This window comes from Cardiocondyla obscurior, linkage group LG02, assembly GCF_019399895.1.
Source record: "Cardiocondyla obscurior isolate alpha-2009 linkage group LG02, Cobs3.1, whole genome shotgun sequence".
Lineage (NCBI taxonomy): Eukaryota > Metazoa > Arthropoda > Insecta > Hymenoptera > Formicidae > Cardiocondyla > Cardiocondyla obscurior.
In genome coordinates this window covers 8,203,966-8,229,114 of record NC_091865.1, presented here as the reverse complement: position 1 = coordinate 8,229,114, position 25,149 = coordinate 8,203,966, and the positions used below count along the sequence as shown (strand labels likewise).

Below are 25,149 nucleotides of genomic sequence, written 5' to 3'. Positions count from 1 at the left end.
TTAAAAATTTCTTTTCGAGACTAGAACGGTTTACGTCGCGATCGGCGTATCTCTACTTCACAGAATTGAAACCCATACAGCGTCGGATTCGGCGCCACAGGTAATACATGCGGGTGGAAGATTACATGATTACAGTCATTATGGAAAATTTATAAAAAATCGATCGAGTTTTCATGGAGCGTATATACGCTACGGGCCTACACGCCGACGTAATTTCTCTCTTATGAGAGCCGCTAATCGGCCCGATTACCCGAATTTCTGAAAAACCTGGCCTGAATAAAATCGGGCCGGGTCTTCTAATGGAATTCTGATGGGTTGTTTGGGTGTGATTTTCGTTACCATTAATACGATCGCTTTAATAACGTAAATTTTATTGTTTAAATTAGACGTGACATATTATATCGTATCTACAAGAAAAGTACAAAGTTATAAGTTATGTCATATGTATATAATAGTGCGTTATGTGATAATACTTGAGTACGAGATAATGAGACATTTTTACTTTAGACATTTACGAACTCATTTCGATATATCGTAAGATGAGGAGGGATGTATTGCTGTTATGGAATCAGGAACGTGAGGAAACGGAAAGGGAAAGGGAGGGGAAGGATAAAAACTCACAAAAAAAAATATAAAAATAAACGTAAGTCGCCGAAAGCAGCTATGACAGAAGGCACGATAAATTGCTACATGGAAGCAAATCGGTTTACATTGAGTTGCTATTAACAAATAATTGCTTCCGTCCCATTTCGTTTGCTTGTCACTCTGATGTCTTTTGCTAATTATTATACAAAATGCATAAAGTGAAACAACAAATTATTGGATAACATATGATAGAAAACACGCAGAGTTGCTAAAAATTGTGTTTCTATGAATGCAAAAATAAGTTATCTTCATTATCTACATTTACAAATCTTTGATATTGTTAAAATAATTTTTACAGAATCGCAAATACTGCGTAACGTTAAAGAACAATTAAAAAACGGCAACAATACTTGAAATTAATTTTATCAAAACTTAATATTACAGAAGAGAATTTGTCTTAAAATAAATAATACTTTATGCGATTTTGTAAATGATTGAAACGCGAAAAAATCAGAGAGTTCAGTTAGCAAGCAGTTAACTTTAACCTTTCTATTATTCGTCCGTTTTTCTTTTATTCTTTTTTTTTTTTTTTTATCTCTTACATTTCTTTAATATCTCTCCCATTCTCCATGAATACATTCGCGATCTTAAAATATGATTTGTCCGTACGCCGAAAATATACGCTAACAGGACAAAATAAAATTCGCTCTTAACAATGTTGATATCGATGTAGGGATAGAACAAATAATGATATGATTGCGTGCATTATTACCCGACAGATTAACGATGAAATAAAAAAATTGCCGAGTTTAGTTGCCGATAAACGGTGTATTTACAACATCTTCCCATGTTCGACCATCGAATCGTTACAATAAGATCGTAATTGATGAGAAAGTTACTTCTCAGCCCAAAGTGATGCGCACTTTTCTCTTTTCCCCGTTTCGCTGCTACTACGAGCTTTGGCGATTGCGACAAGCAACTTAACTCTAATTATTAATTCTTACGACTTTATATTACTAAAGAATACTATCTTCTTTGCGCGAATCGCGTAAACTTAGTCACTTGCCGCGACAAATCGCGTAATTGCTTGACGCTCAAATAAACTCTCTGTCGCGATTTATATTATTTTAGTCCATAAAAAATAGCGATTATATTATGAGCGTATATAATTTCTTTCGCAAATACAGATATACACTATGTACTAGAACGCGTGTGTAGATATTTGGCTTGTGAGTTGATAACATGGAGATGGAAGTATGAGCATTGTATGTCAATTAAACGCACATATATAAGTTCCGCACAAATGTGGCAGCAAATTTTACAAGAATAAAATGAGTAAAACAAATACTTGAACGTTGTGCAACGCTGCGATACTGAGCGAAAAGTAAGAGAGCGTTAAAAACTAGAAAATTAAAATGTCCTTTATACAGGATCGTATTGTAATTCTAAAATTTCCTTAACATAAGGTATCTACAATATATAGGCATCTTTGATTGCAACGAAACTACATTTAAAATAAAAGACTGGGTTCAGGGGGATACATAGCATCGCGATTCTTATAAGTACGCGTACGTTGTTTCTGAAAAAAAAAAAATATCCCTTAAAATCGGAAAATCTATCGTGTTGTGCAAAGAGATGTTTAAAACTCACGATGTATACAATTCAACTTCGCGTAGTTGTAAAACAGCATCAAAGCGAGGGATTATTCATCCGCAGTCTTGTGACTCCCAATATTCTTTTCGTAGCTAAAAACAATCTTACTGATGCTCCTTATCTTATATCGCGTAACCAACGCGGTCTTTACTCCCTTTTTAACCCGAGTCTTCGAAGCGTGTTACGTTTTAATTATTTAAATATTTTACTTTTGCATATCAATGTATTACGTTGAATTAATTGCGCAGTCGTATAAATTGAAGTTTTAATTGGTCATTTAAAAAATAATTAAACTGTATGCAAATACGAGTATGTTAGAATATTAATATCACTCGAAATTTTACTTCTTGCGATTACAATAATTATGGAATTATTTAAGAATTAAAGTCATCAAAATATGAATCTTCGTAGGGATTCATATATGTATATATATATATATATTAAAAAAAAAAAACTAGGCAACATTATAAAGGATGAATTATATGGTAAAATGTTCTTAAAAGAACAGCTAAATAAATAACAGTGTCTTGTTATTTCGGGCCTTTTTAAACAGGCGGTAAAGCCCACAAAGTTGCAGTTTTGTCAGCGGAAGTACTGAGAAACGAAAACTCCGTCGGATGCCAACGTCCGGAGATAACTTTATCCTGATGTTGAGCGACTACGACGCTAGGTAGTGGCATTGTAAGATCGCCTGTAACATTTATATTTCATTAGGTTTACGTCATTCAGTTACTATTAATATATTTGTGTCATTAATAATGATTTCAAATGTATATAAGTAATGATTATCAAAGAATTAAAATTAATGAGAAAACTTACCTTGCAAGTCTGTGAGTACCAATTTGTTATCATATCCTGCCGTTAGTAAGTAATATGCTGACGGCGAGAATCGTATGCTTCTGATATCTGCCGCGTGAGGTTTGAAGCACTGAACCGTTCTGCCACCGCGAATATCAAAGAGAACACAGCTGCTGTCCTCGTGACCGGACACTAACAATCGGCCAGACGGATCTACGCATAGAGCAGCTACAGGACTGCCGACCTGTAATGGAATTAAATGCTGCTCAGACAAATAGTGTTTCTACTTTTAACGATTAGAAAAAAAAATGTCCGACAAAGATTTGATTTAGATAGAAATAACCATTCGCCGTACGGTCGGAAAAAAAAGTAACATTGTAATTTAATAATGTAAATCGAATATTTATCGGACATACCAAATATGACACTAAAACCACAGAAAAAGATGCAAATTAAATTTTAAATTAAATTAAAGAAAAAAAAAAAATATATTTTCTTATAATTCTATTCTGATCGTCACTTTTGATGGTCGTTATAAGCGTATCGACCGAGAATCCAAACTCACCCGGCTGCCAGGTACCGTTGCAGGTGTGACCATGTTGACGCAACTTCTCGTCCTTAAATCCCAGAATCTGACTGTTTTATCCTGTGATCCGCTAACAAACATCGCGCCGCCCCAGTTGTAAAGCGTTAACACGTGGCCGCTGTGGCCGCTCAAAGCCTGGAAAGGTGTGCCGGTCGTGCAATCGGTAACGTAAATCTTGCAGTCGCCAGCACCACCGCTGATTAGAAGGCTCGACTTATTCGACGTGTCCTCGAGGAAGCACAAGTCACGCACCGTGCCATCGTGCATAGTCAACTCGACTTCTTGCCCTGAAAATTAGACATGACATTTTTTAGAATAAAAATAAAATCCAGCTTTGTAAAGTTTACTTTCCCCTTTCCTCGTTTTACGAAGGCTAACATATATCTATCGTCCACCAAATAATACCTTCAAGATTCGACGTGTCGGCGTTAAAGCGCATTAACTTCACGGTTTTATCGTTGCTTCCGGTCGCGATCAATCGTCCATCCGGTGTCCACGCGAGACAGTATATAGAGCCCTTGTGATGCTTCGTTCTCTTAAAGAGAACGGTAGGTTGATAGGTCTGATGATCCTCCCTAAAAGCACACAATAATCCGATATTAAACACGCTATAATAAATAATAAATATTTCAACAACTCGGAGCGATAAAAATCATTCGTTTAAAAAAAAAAAGATTTTATTTCGCTCTGATGCACAAGCCATTTGTTTCGAAAAGGAAGGAAAATACTCGGATCTTTCAAGCATCACTTTCATCGAGCTATTCTCTCCCTCCTCGTTCCCAGCCTTCATCAACTGCGTCTCTAATTGAAGTCGATACCGCGCTGAATACTGTGCGTAAGGTTCGGCCGTGGAAACTAGGGAGAGGCTCGATGATCTCAAAGAGCGTGCCGTCGCTTTCACGGCGCCGGGTTTTTATGCAGATTTCAATTAAGCACAGCTCTTTTCCCATCGCGCACTACGCGTGTGAGATCGCGATCGCTCGAGCGATCCTCACTGCCGATCAGAATGCTCGCTCTCGTAAAATCTTCCCCGTTATTAATTATTATTCGTCCCCTCGAAGTCTATTCGGCTTGAGCATGACGCGCGAGATTAACGTCACTTCTGCCGCAATTTCCAGCGAGCGCCGAAGAGGAACGGACTTTCGAAAGTGACGATACGATTATTCGTAGAGGCGGTTTCTCTGGATAATAACGGCATAATTGGAGAAGTTCGTACCGAGTGATAAAAATGATGGAACGAGTGAATTACCGCCCATAATCATAAAAGAAAAGAAAAAAAATATTGACAGATGTAGTGACGTTAGAAATTCTCCGTCGAAGTATACGCGATAAAAGATTTTATATAACGAACTTTATAAGTTTAAAAACGCTTAAAAAAAAAAAATTTTAACGCTCTAGATTTATTTTTTAATCTCGCACAATCAAATATCCATAAGCTAATAAGTCAAATATATATAATCGCGAGTAACGAAACCGCAAACTCTGACGGTAATGTGATGGTATAAATGTCAAATGTATTAGGTTCCGTGATATCTCAGTTTCAAGCCGAGCAACGGAGTTACGTTCTAATTGAATGATCATGAAGTGTCACTCGGATGAAGTTTCATCGAATTTTCGTCTTTCGTATCTCAGATTCTTTCGTTCCTTTCGCAACACCGGATGTCGCGAGGTACAATCTCCTGGCGCCTCGTTATTCAATTCAGGTAATTACAAGCGCGTGCGTGTCATTAACGTTATAATTGAATCTCAGACGGCGGCGGTCGCGTTCTTCGGGGCTATTAAGCGAATTTTACGAGCCGTTTATTCGCGCGCCTTATTGTTGCGACGCTGAAACTTATTACGGTGGTATTTGAAAAGCGGCGTTTCGTGTTCAGTGGCTGGTCAAGTAGCAATTTTGAAAATTACGCAAGGCGCGCGTATGTCGCGCACTTTGTTTTACCACGAATACGAAATAGATGTAAGATTGTCTGTGGTGTAACGGCGATGTACTTCGCCGCGGCGCAAACTTTCTCGACGCGAACGAGAATCGTTCCGCGCGTAAAACAACAGTCGCGGTATGAGGCTACTCTCGCAAACGGACAAATGGAAATTGCTGCGCGTTATTGACTTTGGACACAAATTACAGCTCGTTGAACTTACCGGAACACCGTAATACGGCGTTAAATGAGCATTGCCGCGAATTGTTAATAGTAGACGGAACGTTCTGCGAGTGAAAGGAGGACCGTTCGTTGTCCACCTTATAATGCAAAAACAGACTGTCTTGAATTATAACACATAACGTTACTTCAAGAGAAAAAAAAAGAGAGAAAAAAGAAAAAACGAAACTATAATTCCGTTTCAGACAGTTTTTACACGTCGATATGAATATTTTTATCACTTTTAATTGTTACGTTACTTATTCATCCGCGACTGCTACACATGCTCCAAGAATTTTTTTTATTACTTTCTACATTTTTGCCTCACAGAATCTTTTTCGTCGACTGAAATTCACGATCTCGAAACTAAAGTGAATTTATTTCTCGAATTTCTGATTCCTAATTTACCGTTCGCATTTAAAAACAATTATAAAGCTTCGAGGAGTTGTAAAATTCGTAAGAAGCCGTAATAAAGTTATGCCGGATTGTTCTGAATTTCACGTAACTGACGTAAATTTGACGGCTGGAAAGATAAAATATTACGAGTCGCATTTCAGGGCGATGTAAACGGAAACGGTGTATTACAGCGCGGTGGTAGGCCGGTAATGGAAAAAACTGTACCGGCAATCCACATTCGCTGAACACGCAGGAATGCTCCGTTTGGCATGAAGGCCTCTGCCGCTCGTTAAGCCAGCACGCTCGCGTAAAATTAGTTTAGCGGACGCGAATTTATTCTTGACCCGCCTCAAATTTGCATACGACAACGTTCTTTTGTTACGTATGAATGACCAACAAAGACATGCCGATTGTAACAAAAGTTGTGCATAATCGTACAAGATTACTTTTAATTTTCTATAATATTAATTCGACGTATTCGATTATTATTTTACGTATTTCTTTCGTACTCCCAAATAATCTTACTTACGTTTTTTTTTCTTTTTTTTTTTCAAATATTAACCGACAATTAGCGAGAGCCTTGTTTCTCATTAATCCAGTAATTACTTTTCAATTGCTTTCAAAACGCTAGAGAGTAATTATATCTTTGCTACTATGAACCTATAAATCGAGGAACAAGGTATCGCCAACCTGTTTTTCGCTATTACATATTTAAGTCTGAAAGTTCAACATTAGTAACGGAGAAAAGGTGACGATAAGAATTTCCGTGCTATATCGCATAGATATAATTATACGTACATTGCATATGCATGCATCACAAAAGTAATCTCGCCAAATTATAGTTTGCGTTATTCGCAATAATACCGGAGCGCTTTTCCCCGCGATAAGGGATATCTATTGCAACGTGGGAGAACGCAATTTGATTAATCGTAATCTCCGTTCTAATTGCACCGCGGAGCGAAGTTGCGTTGATATTATCGCATCAAGATGATAGATAAGCCGGAGCTTATTGAATAGCGTGACGCGTTCCGCTGTAAGAGCCGTGATTTCTCTCTCTCGCGCTTCGCGCATTTTTCGTGGTCGCCGCTATCTCGGGATCCGAAACGTGTCCACCGCCGAGTAAAAACGACGCCAAGCTCGGCTGAGCAGGATTTATCGTCGTCACGACATGCGGCGAATTTTAGCTCGCGAAACGGCCGTCGCTTATCGCGAACGTGAAGTCGTTTCGTCGCCGGCGATTCTCCCCACGATCGGGACTGGCTTTTAACCGACTCGCACTTTACGGTTCTTTTCGCCGGCGCTGCTAAAATGTATCACAGCCCGCTCTCTCTCTCTCTCTCTCTCTCTCTAATTCTCTCTTCTCTCCAACCTCTCTCTTTTTTTCTTTTCTCTCTTTCATTTTTCGCAGAAACGCGAATGCAAATTTATCTGATTTCTCTTGGCGCTTGGGCAAGTACCGTACGATGATGTGTTCACCTGTCTGAGGGCTTTTCGATAATTGTACGACACGAATCCATTATTTTTTGCGTAAAACCGCTGCAATGATAGTTATAGCGCTAGCGCAATTCGCCAGAGAACAATGCGTACCGGAGACGGTCATTAGCCGTCGATATGCCATCGCGAAAATGGCTTGCGCGACATCGAAAGGTTCCGTTGCGAGACACGTTTCATATAGTCGAGGAGGCAATGTTACGATCACGCCATTTCCGCGCTTTGATTGAGTCCCAATCGTAATTAAACGATTTCTCGAACGTCCGACGTGAAACGGCTTCCATCCGCTATCGTATCAAACTTCCGCTGGCCGATACGAAATGCATTTTGTAGAAAGCTCAATATCGCTATTAACTGATCATCGATATACATTCACGCGATATTATATATACTTTCAAACAATGATTTAAAATCATAAATAAATAACTTAGTTATTAATCAACAAAAATAATTTTACGGAATATATAAATTATTAATTTTAAGATAATATATCAATAATTTTATTTGAAATAAAACCGCAAACGTGATTATTTGAAAAATGTCTTACAACCTCGAAACGAGTTAGTTTCTCGGGAGTAAAAAAAGAAAAAAAAAACGTATGTGCATAACGAATGAGAGTTCTCACCTGACGTCGTGCAGCTTCGGGTAAGCGCATATTCGCAGCGTCTTCGAGTTCGATCCCACGGCGTACAGCTTTCCGTGGGGATGAAATTCGGCACAGCGGATCGCCTGCACGTCCTCCAAAGCGGTGACGGGAACGAAACGCGGCCTGCCGCCGCCGTTGCTGCTTCCATTGCTGGTATCGAGTTCCGGTCGCGGCTCCTGCTGTAAAACGAGATTGTTCACTCAATTTGGTATTAATTCGCAATTATCATCGTGCGAGCGAGTGCACGGAACTAATAGCACGCTCGTCGTAGCGCGGACGATTACAAGCCACGCCGTTGCAGAACTTGCAAGCAGGAATGCACGCGGAAAACGCAGCTATCGTGATAAAACAGTATTGCTTTAACGAGATCTAATGAATGCCTGCCGGCACAAGGCAAGGTTTTTATTTGCGGATAGGACAAGTACCAGTGCAAATTGCGAATTCACCCTACCCGCGGTAAGTATGGAAACGTTGCGGTGAGACGAACGTAATATCCAGACAATATCATTGCGCTTGATACTCGCGCTCTTATTACTTCCTACTCGCTTATAAATTATTAACATTGAAATTATACAGAAAATAATAACTTTCAGATTTCTTGAAAATATTCAATCTAAATAAATTCACAAAAATAATTAATAAAAAAAAAGACGCCAAGTATAGATAAAATATTATTTTTAAATTATTTAGATAACGACTGAATTATAAGAATGATTTTAGAAGGAAAATTAGATGAGAAATTATATTCCTCTTGATTTTGCGATAATTATATTAGCACTTTCATTTAATTCTTTCGCCAGCACTAAATTTCTTTTCTTTTTTTTTTTTCTTAATCAATTAATATGCCTAACATGAAGATATTCATATTTATGTATACATAAAAAAAAGTTTCACTTTCTCATTTCGCGCAAGACGCAAATGATGCGCTCTCCTCCCGTGAGACAGATATTACTCCGAACTCGCTAAACCAGCTCGCGTATAGCAGGTAGCGAATCGAACGGAAAGTGAAAAATTCAGAAATCCTAGAAAGTTGGACCATGGATAAATTTCTATCTTACTAGTTTTATGCATACGAGTAATTTATTTTAATGTTCGTTGAATAGTCTTTGAGCTAAATCAAAAGAGATGGGGGTTTTTTATTCCCTCTCCGGCATTATTAAACAAAGTACATGAGTACGTTCATAAAGGTTCTCCACGTAAAAACAAGTAAATAGGCGGAACGTGTGTGGTGAAACTAATACAGATCGATAATTGCACGTTATAGTCATTTCCCGCCTAGATAATCATAACTGTAATCTCATTTCTTCAACGTCGACAATTGAGCAACTATTATGGGATTACTGTACAAAGAAAAAGCTCGCGATAAGTTCCTCGGCGCGTTGCATTTCTTTTTTTTTCTTTTTTTTCCAAAAGCTACAAGCCCGGAATCATTTCGCGATTCGTGTTTGCGTAACGACGCGCTTCGCCACGCTTTTACTTTCGAGCAACGAGATTGGCCGCGACCGTTTATCTAGATGGATAAATTAGCAAAGCAAATTCACGTTCCGCCCGCTGTTGTTCTCTTCTTGGCAAACCGTGCGGCACGAGCGGAATTATTAGCGCCTCGCGTGCGTTTTCACGCGGATGGCGTACGCTCAACGGCGTCGAAGCTGGGCAATTGGAATGACTTACACAGCTGTAATTAGATCTCGCGCGTGCGTGAACAGGCGAATCAGATCTCGCGAGGCGATAATATATTATTAAAAAAGTGAACTTACAAAAATGTTTTCGAATTTAATCGCTCGATGTAAAGTAAAAGACATTGCGCTAACAGTAAGAGCTGGTATTCGATACGCCACCTGATTCACAATTTCATTCTCGTATTGAATAAACATCGCTTCGATAACTATTGATTCGTTTTCTTTCAATAACAACTTTTTATCTCGCAGAATCGGCCAGTCTATCTCTTCAAACAATAAGTGAACGGATTGAGGGGGTGAATCAAGCGAGATTTTTAATTATACGTCCCTTGCTAATTCTCCACCTTTCACTTACTTCAATTTGCTACAAAACAACCGCTCTTACATTCACCCATTATGTTTTCTATAAAAAAATCAGATTTAATTTATCACCCTTCAATCTTATTCGCCGGCTATTGTTATAGCACCGTGAAAAGGAAAACGACGATCGAGCGTTTCGACGATTGTGCTCTTTTACCGCGCAGACGTCTCGCGATTTACGAGTGAGAACGGGGCCATGGAGGAGAATCGATCGGCGAGAAATTCCCATTTCCGCGAAAATTCTGGCATTCTCCATATAATCGATCTGCCGGGCAATTTAACGAGCCGGAAACGACTTCTCGATCGTAATTCCGTTGGGAAAAGCACGTGAAACGTCGTGAACATAGCTGAGAAGCCTAGTTTTGTCGATCGGTCAGTCAACCCGTCGAGCATCGTTATAGACGTTCGGTCTTAATAGTTCTGTACAGCCTTGCGAAAGCACGTCTACTAGCGGCGTTGTAGACAGAAACTTTATAGTATACGGATGGATACCTCGAGATCCTCCGAACGAAAGCGGGACGGAGATGATGTAAATGTAGCTTCGAACATCGCGCTGCTTCGTATTCGAAACTTCTTTCGACTGTACCGTATATCATTAAATCGACGAATGAAACTCTTGCCCGACGTGGAAAGCAAGGCACAATTTTTGGCACAATTATAAGACGAGTGCAATTAATAATATAACAATACATATATCTTCTTTACGAAATAAAACTCTATCTAAATCTGAGCAAAAGTTCTACTTGTTCAGAAATTTATTTCTCATGAATCTTAATCGGGGATACGCACGTCAGGGTTTGTAGGATTAGTAATTGGCATTCGCGACCTTAATTATTGATCATCTCCTTCGTGCTCTTATAAGAAGGAAAAGGTGGATCGTCAAGGATCCGCCGGATGCCCCGAAGGCCTTCGGACACGCGTCTTCGATCGAAGATTGGAGGGACGGATCCAACGACGCGTGACACGATGAAAAACAACTAATAAAGGGGCCTTGACCTGATTGTCGGCTTCGACTTTTTACTTTCCTCCGTCGCTGCATCGTTAAAAAAAAGAAACAGATGTGACGCGCGCGGGAATGCATGCGCACGCTCGCGCGTATAATATATGCGAGGTATTAATTATAAATTCACTCGTCCTAGATGCGATCTGCAATCAGTCCTCCGTAAAAGACCACGGTGGCTCGATGTTAACGATACTAATAATAAGCGATTTGTGTTTCGCGATTCGACGTGATCGAAATTTTCACTCTCCTCTGAATAACCGGTCGAACCGGACTTATTCGTGATCATTTTCGATCTCGAAGGCCTAGATATTCGTAGAACAGGAAACGATCAATTTAATTAAATTAATACGAAAGACGAACCTATGCGGAGAACAAGTTCAATATGTTTCGGATAACAATTAAAAAAAAATTTTCCGATACAGTTAATAATTTTTTTTAAATTTGGGTTACGACATACTTTTTCGTCGTCGATCGGTATCCGGACAAAAATCGAAGGTGCATACGCATGTGTGTGGGCTTAAGAGTACTCGAGATTCCGATGCGCGAGTTTCACCACGTAATTTTAGCGTGACATCTTTATGTAAAACTGTGATTGCTTTGGTACCAAGAAGAGAACGTACTTCGTGCACATCATTCTTCAAAAGCATATTACGTATAATTAATGTGTTCAACTCCTCATTTAACGCGTTACATTCAATTAATATGATTAATTGTTGTTGCACTCAGCTTAACTGCAAGTTTTTTTTTTTTTTTTTATCAAGATAAGCGAAATTATATTAAGATATAATTTCTCTTATATTAATGAGAATAACAACCGAGAAATTTATTCAGATATGCTAAGCGAATGCGGAAGTGAATTAACAATCGCGAATACAGTGCTAAACAATTCTTGATGGTGTGATTGAACGCAAAAGATTTTTTAAGAATAAGTAAAATATATTTAGAAACCTCTTGCGTAATATGTAGAATTAACGGTATTTAAGAAAAAAAAAAAAAAAAAAAAAAAATGAAAGCAGTTTAATACAAAAAGAGGTCGCATTATTAATTCAATTTTCAGAATTAAATGTAAATTGATTTCAGAATTCTGGAGACATTTCGTAAGAGGTCACTTGCACTCAACAAGTTCTTACATTTTTTTTTTTTTTTTTCATTAGCAAACGAGATATAGCTGTAATATTTATCGACTAGAGACATTTAAGTCAAGCCACTTGTAGCATTCTCGGGTAGTTCAGACGATGATATTGAATCGTCTATGGAACACGAGTAAATTTAATACACGCGTAAATTCTTAGACACTGCGGTACCAGCTGTTACGTTGGTTATTAATTAACGTGACTATTACATGCAGGTATTACAAAAGCACATTTTTCTTTTTACCGTCAGAGTATCGTGGCACAGGCCGCGAGTGTATCGTTTTGAATTACGAGCGACGTCGCATTAATTTTCTTACGTAGCGGTAATTTCGACTCTCGAGGAAGTCGCCGGTAACTTTCTACCGTATGTACGAAACGCACGCGACGCGAGATCATAATTAAACGGTCGATTACAACGTGGCGCAAAACGCTCTTAGCTAATAGCAGACTCGCGGTCAGGGAGGAACTCGAAAATTATATCGCTGGCGTGCTTTCGACACACGTGCAATTTCGTGGCCGTTCACCGAGAACAAAATCATTCCGCCAGTACGCATTCTTTCTCTGACAGTTGTCACGAACTAGAGTGCCCCGTCATATCGATTACTTGCGCAACACGAAGAATACCTCACTTTCACTAAACAGTCGATTACCACGTACCGGTCATTTGCCGCCATGAACAGTAATCATAAACGGTAATCGATCCAATTTCTCGAACGACTATTCTTTTTTTTCTTATTTTTTCTCGCAACGGAGTACGCCCACCGAAACCGACGGAAAATCGGGGCGTGATGGTGCTTTGAAAAGTTGGATAAAAACCAATCGACATCGTCGATCAAGCGAAACAGTCAGTTTTTCCATGTACGTTGGTAATTGAGATTTATCGATAACGCTGCAGTGCATAACTCGCGCTCGTCTCGCTTTTTTATCGATCCGCTGATCTGACAATCTGTCGAACCGTCAACACGGCGTGTCTAATTAGCGACGAAGCTGGATAACAATGTTACGATTTAATGACCGGCGGCTAGTTAACGACACCTCTTAACTGCGAGCACGATGTTACACGAGATTGCGACGGATCACCGGGACGCGATCGATCGTGAGAAATAATGGAATGTAATCGAGAATCTCTCCGTAGCTCCTCGGTGCGTGGAATAAGAGGGTCGGGGATTATTCGCGTTGATTAGCGATTATTTCAACGGGACGAATTAACTTTCTTAATAAAAAAGTAACGGTTGATTAACTACGGTGCCTATCAGGAACACTTTCTACCCCGAGTTGGTCGAAAATGTGGCTCATTAAAGATGCATAATTTAGAAAAAGATATGGACCGGAACGTAGCACCAATATAACAAAAAAGAAAAAGAAAAAAAGAAAAGAAAAGAAAAGAACCTGTGTAGCACCTGTGTTTTTGACATTTGAATATTTTAAGAAATATAACAAGAAATATAGCGCATAAAAAAGAGAAATTAAATTAAAATATTCTAGAACCGAGAAATTTTATAAGTCGTACGATTATATTATCAATATTTTACTTTTCCCGTTTATGCAGAAAGTCTGTGGCGTTCTTGAAACATTTCGTATAATACAGCTGCGGAGCGATTTGAACAGCTGATTGTATAAGCTATTAAATCCGGATGTTCTTTGAAAAGAGAATAAAAGCGATTAATTTTATTTCCGTTTCTGCGAGCAAAGTTGAATTCCACGGAGCACTTTCTTCGGCCGACATTCAGAAATCGCGACAGACGCGTGAAAAAGCGATTATCCCCACGTTGAATCGAAATGCCAAGTTCCGGAATCGAATAATTGGCAGCGACCGCCGAATGAATGTCGCGACGTGGTTTCTCCTTGGTACGAGAGAGTTTTGTTAACTCATGGGCAATTATAATTTTATTATTGTGCACGCGGGTGATTTAGCTAATTGAGTTTGCAACACGCCGCAAGAAGCGCGGCACGTTTCCGGAATTAAGAGTGTACAAGACGCGAGGATTGTGCAATCAGTCGGTTGTCCAGACTAGATTAGCAAACTCACTGATCTGTAAATTTCAGTATGAAAGTCGTTCTGGCAGTTTGCGTGTGTGCAAAATTGTGCATTAGTCATGTAGTTAAGGCATTATACGGGGAGACATAACCGCGGTAACTTGCGCGAAAAATCTACATCGGGAATAAATAGCCTGTCACTCAGTGACTTAAGATATGACGCAAATAGAGTTCTAATTGCTTTTATAAGCTGTTATTGACATTATTATTAAACAAGATAATTAAACGAAATAATATTACTTTGTACATAAAAAGTGTTGTATGAAAGAAATAAGACGATGCATGTTCATTGCACATGCAACATTAGAAAGCGTGGGTGAATTAAGTAATGAAATTAATAAGAGCGGTTAATCCATTACTTGTAAAAGGAACTTAACAATTTTTTAAATTTTCTATTACACAAAAAATTCGCGTATAAAAATCAATGTATTAAATATTTGTTGATTTGAAATATTTTTTAATTAAAATTTTACTCGGTACGTGCATAATAAAATCCCTGAAAAATCATAATTTATCTAAAATACTCTTAATATATATATTTTTTTTTCTTACGAAAATTCTGCTTATAAGAATCTTAACACACCATGTAGCTACCGCGTCGCCTTCCGGATTTATCGCTCCTGTTCTCGTCCGATTTCCTGCAGATTTTGCCGACTCTTTCAAACGTGTGCAGTGCACGTTCCTCCGTGTCCGCGTCTAAAAGATTCTCCATTGATCTGCGAATTTGCCGACAAACGTTTGCGCCTTTAGGGCTATTTCGTTGCAAGTGGTTGCCGTTCTCGTCGTGATAATCGTCCCATTCGCTCATCTCACTCCTAACATCTTCCAGAGACCTGGTTCGACCGACGGCACAGGTGCAAGGTGGCACGCTGCTCCTGGTAAGGCCGCCCGAGCTCTTAGCTCGTCCTCTTGGCCGTTCCATCATCATCATGCCAGGTGGTGGCATCGCCACCGGCGATACTTGAAGCGGCGACATCGCTTGCGGCGGAGGTGGCAAGGCATTTCTGTATAACGGGGCCAGATAGTAATAATCCCGCGACTTGTTAGGATTGGCGGTAATTCTTGGCGCCGGTACGTAATTGTAGTCGGGGATGTGAGGGGTTATCCATTGAGCCAAAGTGTCCAGAGGCACGGGACGGTAGCAATAAGACGGTGCACGGTTGTTTCTGTACATCGGCGGCCACGGTCGGTGCTGTTTCAGATCAAAACGGGGATCCATACGTGGATCCAGAACTCGTATATCGCCCATTGTAAATTGCGCTCTATATTGCTCCCAATGTAAAGCCTTCGGAGCTAATTAATTTAAGTTCAATTGGAGCACACTGTCATATTTCTTCAATCGATTGTTTTCAATCGAAATATATAGTATTTTCAGAATTGTTAAAAAAATTCTGTTGCAGTACGTTTAAATATCCTTTTAGATACCGTTCGATTTTCTTGCTTGACGAATATCACGTTGGATTTCAATAATTGTTAATAATAAAAAATAAAAATTAAAAAAACTGCAGAAAAATTAATAAATCGACGATAATAACATGGTCAAGGATCAATGTCGAAAGTGGCGTTTGATAATCGCACACTTAGAGAGTTTAGTACGCTCGGTCGGATAATAGAGAGATTCTGGATTAGAAACGTTTCTCGTGGAACGAAAATGAGGGGCCGAGGGAAAAGTTCAATCGTGCGGGACGAGAAATTTCGGTTAATCTTCACTACTGTTCGGGGCAATTCGGCGTGTCTCGATGAAAAAGAAAAAAAAAAAGACCACTTGGAAATTTAATTCGACACCTCACTTCACTCTCGGACGGACTTGTCAGTTACTTCTTAATTACCACCTATAATCGAAGGTTTCCCGTCCGATTCGACATCGGTGCGGTTTTAAATTGTCTTGGATCTCGGTCCTCTAGCTTCTCTTTTTTGAAGATGTTTCAAGAGACACTGTGATCGTGCCGTCACGTACGAAAAACACTCGAGACGATCGAAACCGATCTCGCGGATCCGCGGCCCGTACTCAGCTGGGTACCACGAAGGAGTGCGTAGACTACGTTCTCGCCAAGCCACTACGCTCCGTTGAGAAACGACCCACTTCTCCTCGTCCGAACGTAAAAGACTTCGTCTCCTACTACTCCGCGAAACTACTCATCCCCCTTTCTTTCGCGCGTATCGCGCAAAGCGAGAGTAGTTCGCGATTTTGTGGAGGGAAGATATCTCGCTCGGACCTTAAATAACTCGTTGTCAAATAGTGTTGATTTATGAATTTCGTCAATACGCGCCAGCGCAGCGTGAAATATGGTACGTTTTCGACATAGAAAGGATGAGAAAGCGGGTGAACCTATAACATTTACGATAATACAAAGGATCGTACTTCTTTAAATGCCAGAATTTTATCAAGTATTCTAACGAACAAACAAAAGATATTAACTTCATATTCATACGCGCTTTGTAATATCACATTACGATTTATTTACCGTTTCTGTATTTAGAAACAGTGCAATAATAAAAAATTATAACTAACTGTGAAACACCTAAGAGAAATTTTATTTAATTGTAAATTGCCATTGATGTAATAAAGATATAAAAGATTTAAAGTTTAAGTGCTATAATAATTATATTGAAACAATTATTCCGTAAAGAACAATGGCGATTGCATGATAGTGGCCTGCAATATGCGTGCGATCTCATTCAAAAAAATCAGCGAGGGATGCCTTCGTTAAAAACACTAGGCGTAAAGATCACGCAACAGAAATAGAATTAGGAAAAAGAGTTGTGTAGACATTTGTAATAGAGGTGCGGGCGTTGGCACTTAGAAGAGCGAGAAATTTACATTGAAACTTCACCTCGAACGATATGCGAACTTTCCATGTGGAAATTTATAATTTTAATCTTGTTCTATGAAAATTTCGTAGACAAGATCTTCGGAATCAATTTTTCAGATCTGCGAACCGAGAAAAGAAATAATCGTATCCATCGAGAGAGTTCGATGATGTACATAACGGATTACAAAAAAAAAAGAAATAAAAAAATAAAAAAAAGAACGGAAAGAAGAGCAACTGCAACGTTCGTTTTCCAGCCTCTCTCGCTTTCACTGCGCGATCATCTTTTCCAGCGACAACCTAACCACCGGGGCTCATCCGCTCGTATTAGTCTTGTTTCGAGATAGAAATCGCGTCATTATTCGCAGGAAGTGAGAACGAAGGTGGGCGGCGTACCGACGTGTTGGCTCGATCATTTTCATATCGCAAAACGCGCTACCTTCGCGAATTCAATCGCGAATTGTGTCGTAACAAGTTCTCAATGTGCGTCAGGACGGAATTGAAGGTTGCCGCAGAGTTGAGGCAAGGAACGGAGAACATGCATAACATGATAGTGCTTGTTCTCCTTTTTTATTCCGTCCTTCAAACTTAGGCGGCTGCAAAAATAGATATATGCGTACTTCAAGAATTTCATATTTCAATATTCATACGTTTGACTTTTAATTTTGATATCGAATAAAAAAAAAGACTTTAATATTTGTTAAATTTTATTTTAAACGCGTCAAAGAATTTCCTTCCCCCCCCCCTCAAAAAAAATTAATATTTCCATTATTTCTACAGACCATTTATAAAATAAATTATGCTTCTACGTCTTTTATGAAGAATTCTAAATAAGAACGAACTTTCTATCATTTTTTACCGTTCTATATCTCGAATACGAATATGAATATGAAATATGAATATAAATGAAGTAAACCCGAATATTACTGACATATCTAGTATTCGATTCTGAGCAGTTTAATTGTTAATTTCAACGTTGTTTAATTACCGTGGACAAATCTTTTTTTGTTCACAGAAATATTATATTTATTCTTTTATACAAGCAGTAATAAAAATCTGATTATTTCTTTTTACTTAAAAATTCGTTATTTGTCCAAGAGTGCACATACATACAATTAAGATCGTACTGTATATTAAAAAAAATAGTATGAGAAGAGAAATTAGTTTATGTCTCTATTGACAATGAGCACTGATGTGCACTACTTATTTCCAAGACGCTGCGACGAATCGCAGCTGGTTTAGCCTTGCAATAACAACCGTATATAGCCTGTTGCACTTTCTTACATTGTGATCGATGCCCGTTAACAGCCCAGAGTTAAATCGATATTATCACATGTGTTTTACAAATTTCTTCGGTCGGCTGATTTTACGATCCATGCATCGCACAAATGGATTCCCCATCCCAATAGCCGATCCGAGCAATATGTATATTTCGTCGCGGCACAAATCACCGGATCTTGCGTCTTGGGAGAAAAGCCTGGCGGATAAACGTGCGTAAGAATTTACGTGACGATTCGCAGCATGATTCTCGGATACGGATGATGACTTTGCGGCTCTAATTTAATGTTATTTATCCGTATACACATATATGTAATTTTGATTTAATAATTTTTTTTCAATCTTATTTATATGCACGAGACAAATTTTTGTTATGTGCTATTTATATTTAAAAAATGCAAATTATTTTGTATAAAATTACATCGTACGAGACTTATTATCGACACGAGGCGTAGTTTCAGCGAAATTTATAGAACCAGAGGTTAAAAAAAAAAGAGTGTCACGTATTTGTTTTTTTTTCTTTTTTTTTTTAATCAGCATGGGACGCCGCCCTGCTATATGATCACGCCAGTTTGATTTTCCATCGCTGCTTTCTCCGATACGCTCCGTTAATAATCTACCACGATGTGCAGCAATCCTCCACCATTTTTCTTTCCGGCCTTTCTTCCTTTTTCGCACCGCTGTATCATCGGTTGCCGTGGCACGTACTTGCGAAATTTCCTTTCGCCGCGGTAATTATGTACGCGCTCGTAAATCGTCATTCGAGTAATGGTCAACCGATTATTAACACCGTGTTTTGCGCGCCGTTTCAATTTCACTACTCGGCTCGCATTGATATGTATTCCTCAAGAAAGGCGCGAGCGTACAATACCCGTTGATTATACACCGAGAACGAAAGTGGTTCGATCTTCTCGCCGTTCTCAAATCGAGAGTCACTTGAACGAGATTAATTAACGCAACCGATAAAGTCCGATCTATTAATATCGCAATTAATCAGATGAATCTTGGTGCTATAAATTATCTAACGACAAGTAATCGAATTTTGCTAACAAGCAATAAGCGCTCACATTCAACTCACCGTCACTTCTTGACACTTTAATTTATTAATTTAACGTTATTCGTTTTGCCAATGTTGCACAACGTTCAACTAAAATTTTCTTTCTACCTGTTCGAATTTTATGTAAACCGGAATTGTATTTGGTGAACGACCGTGAGGTACGAATGTTACAGATGAATTTCTCTTGGCGGGCGCTCGAATCAATTGACACAAAAATCATAAAACAGACCGCGAAACATATAATCGACACGAGACGTCGATGCGTCACCTCTGTAGAACATCTGCGTTTTAGAGAAAGTATCGCGCGACATAAAAAGTAAATTACCGTGATCCGGTAGTATGAGCGCATGCAATTTTTCTTAACGTGTGAAAAGAGGATGTCATTCGGACACGTTCTTTTTTTTTTTAGTCATTGCGTGGATATTTAGGTGTAATTATCACAGTTGGCCGTCGTTAGAAACGTTCTTTCCAGTCATCTTGGATCGCGTGCGAGAGTCGATGGCAAATTATCGCGCGTTACTATTAAAATAAGATGACTATCTGCGAGGATGTAGATCACGAGAAAACGAAATCTGGAGCGGGCGTTTGTTTGAGACGTCGGCGGGTTATCTCATGACGAAACCGAGGGTGATTTACACGCGCCGTAAAGGAGAGCGGTCTGATTAGGTGAAAGATTAGCACCTTGGAAATTAGAACTTTAATAGCGAAAGGAAGGCGATCCTCGCAATTAAACGAATAACGTATTATTAAAAGATGTATTATACGACATTAAAATAATACAATGTTATTAAAAGTTATTAAATTTTTATTAATGCAAGTTGCTCTTTAATAAATATATACTTTTTCCTTAAACGTCAATCGAAATCTTTTAATTGATGTAATCTAAATAATTTTTTTTTTTTTGTTTAGCCGTGAAATATTTTTGAATCTTATTTTCTCGCTTGAGAAAATATATGTTTCTTTGTACGACTAAAGAGATGAAGGACATTAGTTAAATTGGTGGATTTACATGCCCAATACGATTTCTTCTTCCTCAAAAGGAAAACGCCATGACTTGCGAGTGCGCATCGACAAGAAATGTTGTCGAGGTCAAAGTTATCTCAGAAACAGACACACGTTGACCGAGTTTTCGGTACCGGAATTACCAGTCTCCAAATTCCTACTTCAATGCGTACAGCGATGATTTTGCATTACGTAGTTGTCAGGCGTATGAATAACTCTTTTCTCACGGTTCACATTCGCGCTTAGTTTCGTTATTCATCAAACGTGATTCGCGTCTTTATTAACCATCGACCACGAGAGAGCTCGATATTCTAAACAAATCGCACGATTCTGTCCGACGATCAGTTTCCTCTGCGATGAGATGGCTACCGCGGGTGCGAATAAAAATCACTTTATTCGCGCGCGACGGAGCAATTGGGTTGACCTTTTCATTTTGAAAAGCAATCGGCGGCTGACAGCTACGGTTGAGAAACAGCTTATCAGCTCTCCAGTTCGTTGCGCTCTCTGCGCGAACAGAAAATTCGACGTGTCCGTACGAATCGTGCCTTCTTATTTGCTTATCTGAGAAGCCGCCTGCAGCGTGAGAAAGAAAAAAAAGAAGCGCGACCAGTTTTCTTGAAAAAAAAAAAAAATCTTGCTTGCGTAATGCTTGCGTATTGCGATCGGCCGCGACTTCTTTCGTTCGGGAGTTCAGAGCGGAGTTCGGAGCGGAAACGAAAAATGCAACGTCGAGTATGACCGGATTATTGGCATCGTGTACCGTTAAAAATACTAATAACAGGTTGACCGGTACCTGTCACGAAAACGGGCAGTGCGATAACCGGCGTAACGAAATATAAACCGTACATTACCAACGATACACGCGCGCCACGTTATAATTATCATACGTCCGTTCTTGATACGTGGACCATGACTTAAGCCACCGCTGATGGATTATCGAAAAAAATTATCGAAAGCGATACTTCGGCGTAGAAGGCGGAAGAATAAAAGTTTCACACGATCGCGATAGCTCAAAATGATATTGTCGAGGAGTTAGTAGATATAACTGATTATTGCGTTGTTGATATATGTATGATATTTAGAAATTATTAAACCTACAAATTTTATTTTTAATTATGTCGTATATATTTAATTTTGATAAGTAGATTGATCGGTTGTTTTCTAAATTAACGTAATTACTTTTTTTACTCGGAATAATAGAACCCTTCCTTCGTATCGCATAATAAGCTTCAACTAACTATAAAAATTAAATTAAACTAACAATTCCATTGAATTATTGATCCGTCCTTAATGTCACGTAAATTAATCTATAACATACATGAGCATTGCGGTGTATCGCGTTTTCACAAATTACGAACATCACGATTGGGAGAAAAAAAAATCGCACCGGTTTGCGGCAATCACAAGAAATTTACAAGAAAGTGGATTACCATTAGATGCGCCTGGTCGAGCTTGCATCTATCAGCGCGAAGATCGCGACCCACATTTGCTCCGCGATAAACTTCGTTATTCGGTCATGTTTTTAGTTAAATTTTTCATGAATTTTTACTCAGAAATATTACGAAAATTAGCTTTTATTATGATACATTTAATAACGAAAAATTAAAATAAAAATTAAAGTGAAAAAAAGAGGGAGAATGATATTCTATATCGATAACACAGAGTTCGTTAGTAAAACATTCTAAGAAAAGTCTTGATCAAGGATCGTCGAGGCAGAGACTGGTGAAATCGTTTACCATCAGCTTTCTGATACATTCGCTGAGCTAGCACAGGTTTCTGTTTTATCCGCGTTAAAACATGCTTGTTGCACTTGGTTTATTATGTATAAAGAATTTAATAATTAAAAAAAATTATTAAAAAAGAAGCAGTTACAATAATTTAAATATATAAAAATATATTTTTCCAAAAGACATTAATAAGAGATTAGAAAATTTGGGATGTTTAAAAATATCTTTTTTAAATTCTTTAAAACATAAATTATATATAAAATAAATTACAACAATTTTAGAATTGTAATTAAAAAAAAAACAATTTGTTGAGCTGTATTTTTTTTTTAAACACATGTACTGGTACTTCGTACAAAGTGCTAATGAGAGAATTTTAATATATGCATGCTTATTTATATTCAAGACGTGTTACACGCGTAAAGTCGAGACACTATATCCGTGAACTTGAATTTTTCGCAAACACTCGCATAATCACCGCGGTTTTTTTTACGCTCGAGACCCAAACATAAAATATAATTAGCATCATCGACATTGAAATAATGATTACCATTTTAAAACCGCCCACAAACGGAGAAACAATAATCGTTTCGGTAACAACAAGCGAATGATAAAGTGCAAAGTCGTCAGCAATGTAAATTACTTCGTTTCCCGCAAATAGAATATACTCCAAAGAGAATCTATATTCGATTATGATCAACAATGCAGTTTTTAGCGTCTAGTTTAAAAAAATGATTAGAATATTATTATGCTTAAGGAACAAGAATATCCTAAAGGATACTTGAGAAAATGAAAAGAATGGAGAGGAAAAAAAAAAAAAAAAAAAGATCGAATATTCATAGGCGTTGTCGAGCACGTCGGCGAGCAAAGGTGCAATGACGACCCACGCGAATCACACTATACATGGAAATCTGAATGACAGACAAGTTATTACTGATGACGAAAGAGAATAGGCTGCGTTTAATTTTAGAGCGCGGGGAAAAATACCGATCAATGCAAAAACATGTTTGCTCTGGTAAGAATCATATTAAGTCAATTACTGTGTAATCGTCATTCCCATCTGCGACTTGACAACTAATTGACATTCCATTATGTAAATCCATTAGCACAATCAGCAAAATGTTTCAACGTTTCTTTCAAATCTGAAAGCCTACGAGTAATATAATGTGATAGAGGAATGTGTTAAAAGTTGGTTAAAAGACTAAAAGAAAAAAAGAAATTCGACTATCTAATATATAATTTCTATTTTATGAAAAAAAGGAAAAAAAAATGTCATTACGAGTATCCTGTTCCTGTACTCTACTTAGTAGATAACTAAAGTGCTCTTCTAAGTTTCTATTAGATCATCCGCTATTGGTGCCGATACGTATCTGAATCATCGGAGTGGAATCTAATTTTTACAAGTAATTTATTGCGAAATTATTATCATTCACCTACTTTATTATTTCCGGTAAATATTTGTCGTACGAAGGGAAACAGTCGCGATACACCGCGTGGACAACGTGCGTGTCACACGAAGCCATCTTTCCGCGGGACAATTTTGGCTAGTTTGTACGTCAATAAGAGTCAATTTTTCATAACGGTACAAAGACGACGATCGGTCAATCATCTTGGATGCCGTCGTACCGTGAGACGAAACGGTTCCGGAGCCGTGTGACACGCGGAAAATCGCGCGTGCTCGCCGACCGTGAAGCTGCATGTAGGTAAAGCGCATCGTGCACGAAACGCACGTGCGGCGCAGACCGGATTGAAAAATTTCGACATCCCGCACAGAACTGTAAGTTTGACCAAGAGAGCGATAAAAATATGCGCTGAACAAAAAAAGAATTCAATCATTTTTTTTTCTCCGAGCTAAATATGTTTCGGTTCTAAATAAATCAGTAATATTAAAAGAAAAAGAAGAAATACTAAAGAATATATCACAAAAATTATTACGTATTAAAAGAATGTCAAAAATTAAATTTATTTTAACGTGTAACTTGAAAATCTGCATTTCTTAATTTACTTTGAAATTGTTAATTTTTTTAAGCATTGTTATATTTGTGGATACATTTTTCTTTATATGTGGAAAACAGTGTAACGTCGCAGATAGGTTTACGATGAACTAATATAGTGATGTAATAAGCTACTTTTAACTCCTGTGTTCGGAAGCCGACCATATCGAGCGCACCGATGTGGATCGTGTGTGTACACGTAATTCTCGCGTTATATTGAAAAACCGAGCGCGCTCGCGGAGGAAGGAAGCTGGGGGGAAGCACGGGAAGGTTTGTCCGCAAAAATGAGAATTATCACTGGTGCGAGCGCGTAGGCTAAACCACTCATGGCCGAACACCGTGCGTAGGTCGCACCTGCGAGGAACTTGTTTCAGGAAATGTGCGGATCCATTGCCTACGGGGTAAACTAGACAAGAATGCAGGTTGCACCGCAATAATGTAGAATTACGTTTCTCGAAAAAGAACTATAACGGCAGATATCCTATGACAAATTTTTTATTTACTCTAATTTGTTAAACAATTACCGAAGTACTTTGCCTAATTTTGTAGACCAATTAAAAAATTTTTTGTCTTTTATAATAACAATATTGTTAATTGAATAAAAAATAATAAATTGTAAAAAGGACAATTATTTTTTATCAAAATGAGATTATCTGAACAGTTTTTGGTGCACGTATAATATATTATCTAAAACGATAAATGCTTATGTAATATGCTAATTTGACGTCCACGTATAAAACCTATTTTTGAAAAATTTTAGTTTAGCATAGTTAAATGGATAG

The 25,149-nt window shown here is 38.3% G+C and overlaps 1 protein-coding gene across 7 annotated transcripts in view; it reads right to left on the bottom strand.

The window, feature by feature from the left end:
* Nucleotides 1-354: 354 nt before the first annotated feature.
* The window catches only part of LOC139110045 (WD repeat-containing protein 47), a 61,220-nt gene continuing 36,425 nt past the window's right edge, over nt 355-25,149 (bottom strand). For 5 of the 7 annotated variants that reach the window (XM_070669589.1, XM_070669579.1, XM_070669559.1 and 2 more), the window contains 5 exons: nt 8,270-8,469; nt 4,028-4,197; nt 3,602-3,909; nt 3,058-3,280; nt 355-2,929 (listed from right to left, as the gene is read on the bottom strand). In XM_070669589.1, the coding sequence (XP_070525690.1) occupies nt 2,784-2,929; nt 3,058-3,280; nt 3,602-3,909; nt 4,028-4,197; nt 8,270-8,469 (1,047 nt within the window). In that variant the 3' untranslated portion in view covers nt 355-2,783. The remainder of the gene's footprint in view (nt 2,930-3,057; nt 3,281-3,601; nt 3,910-4,027; nt 4,198-8,269; nt 8,470-25,149) is intronic. The other 2 variants (XM_070669569.1, XM_070669607.1) reach the window with 1 other exon arrangement.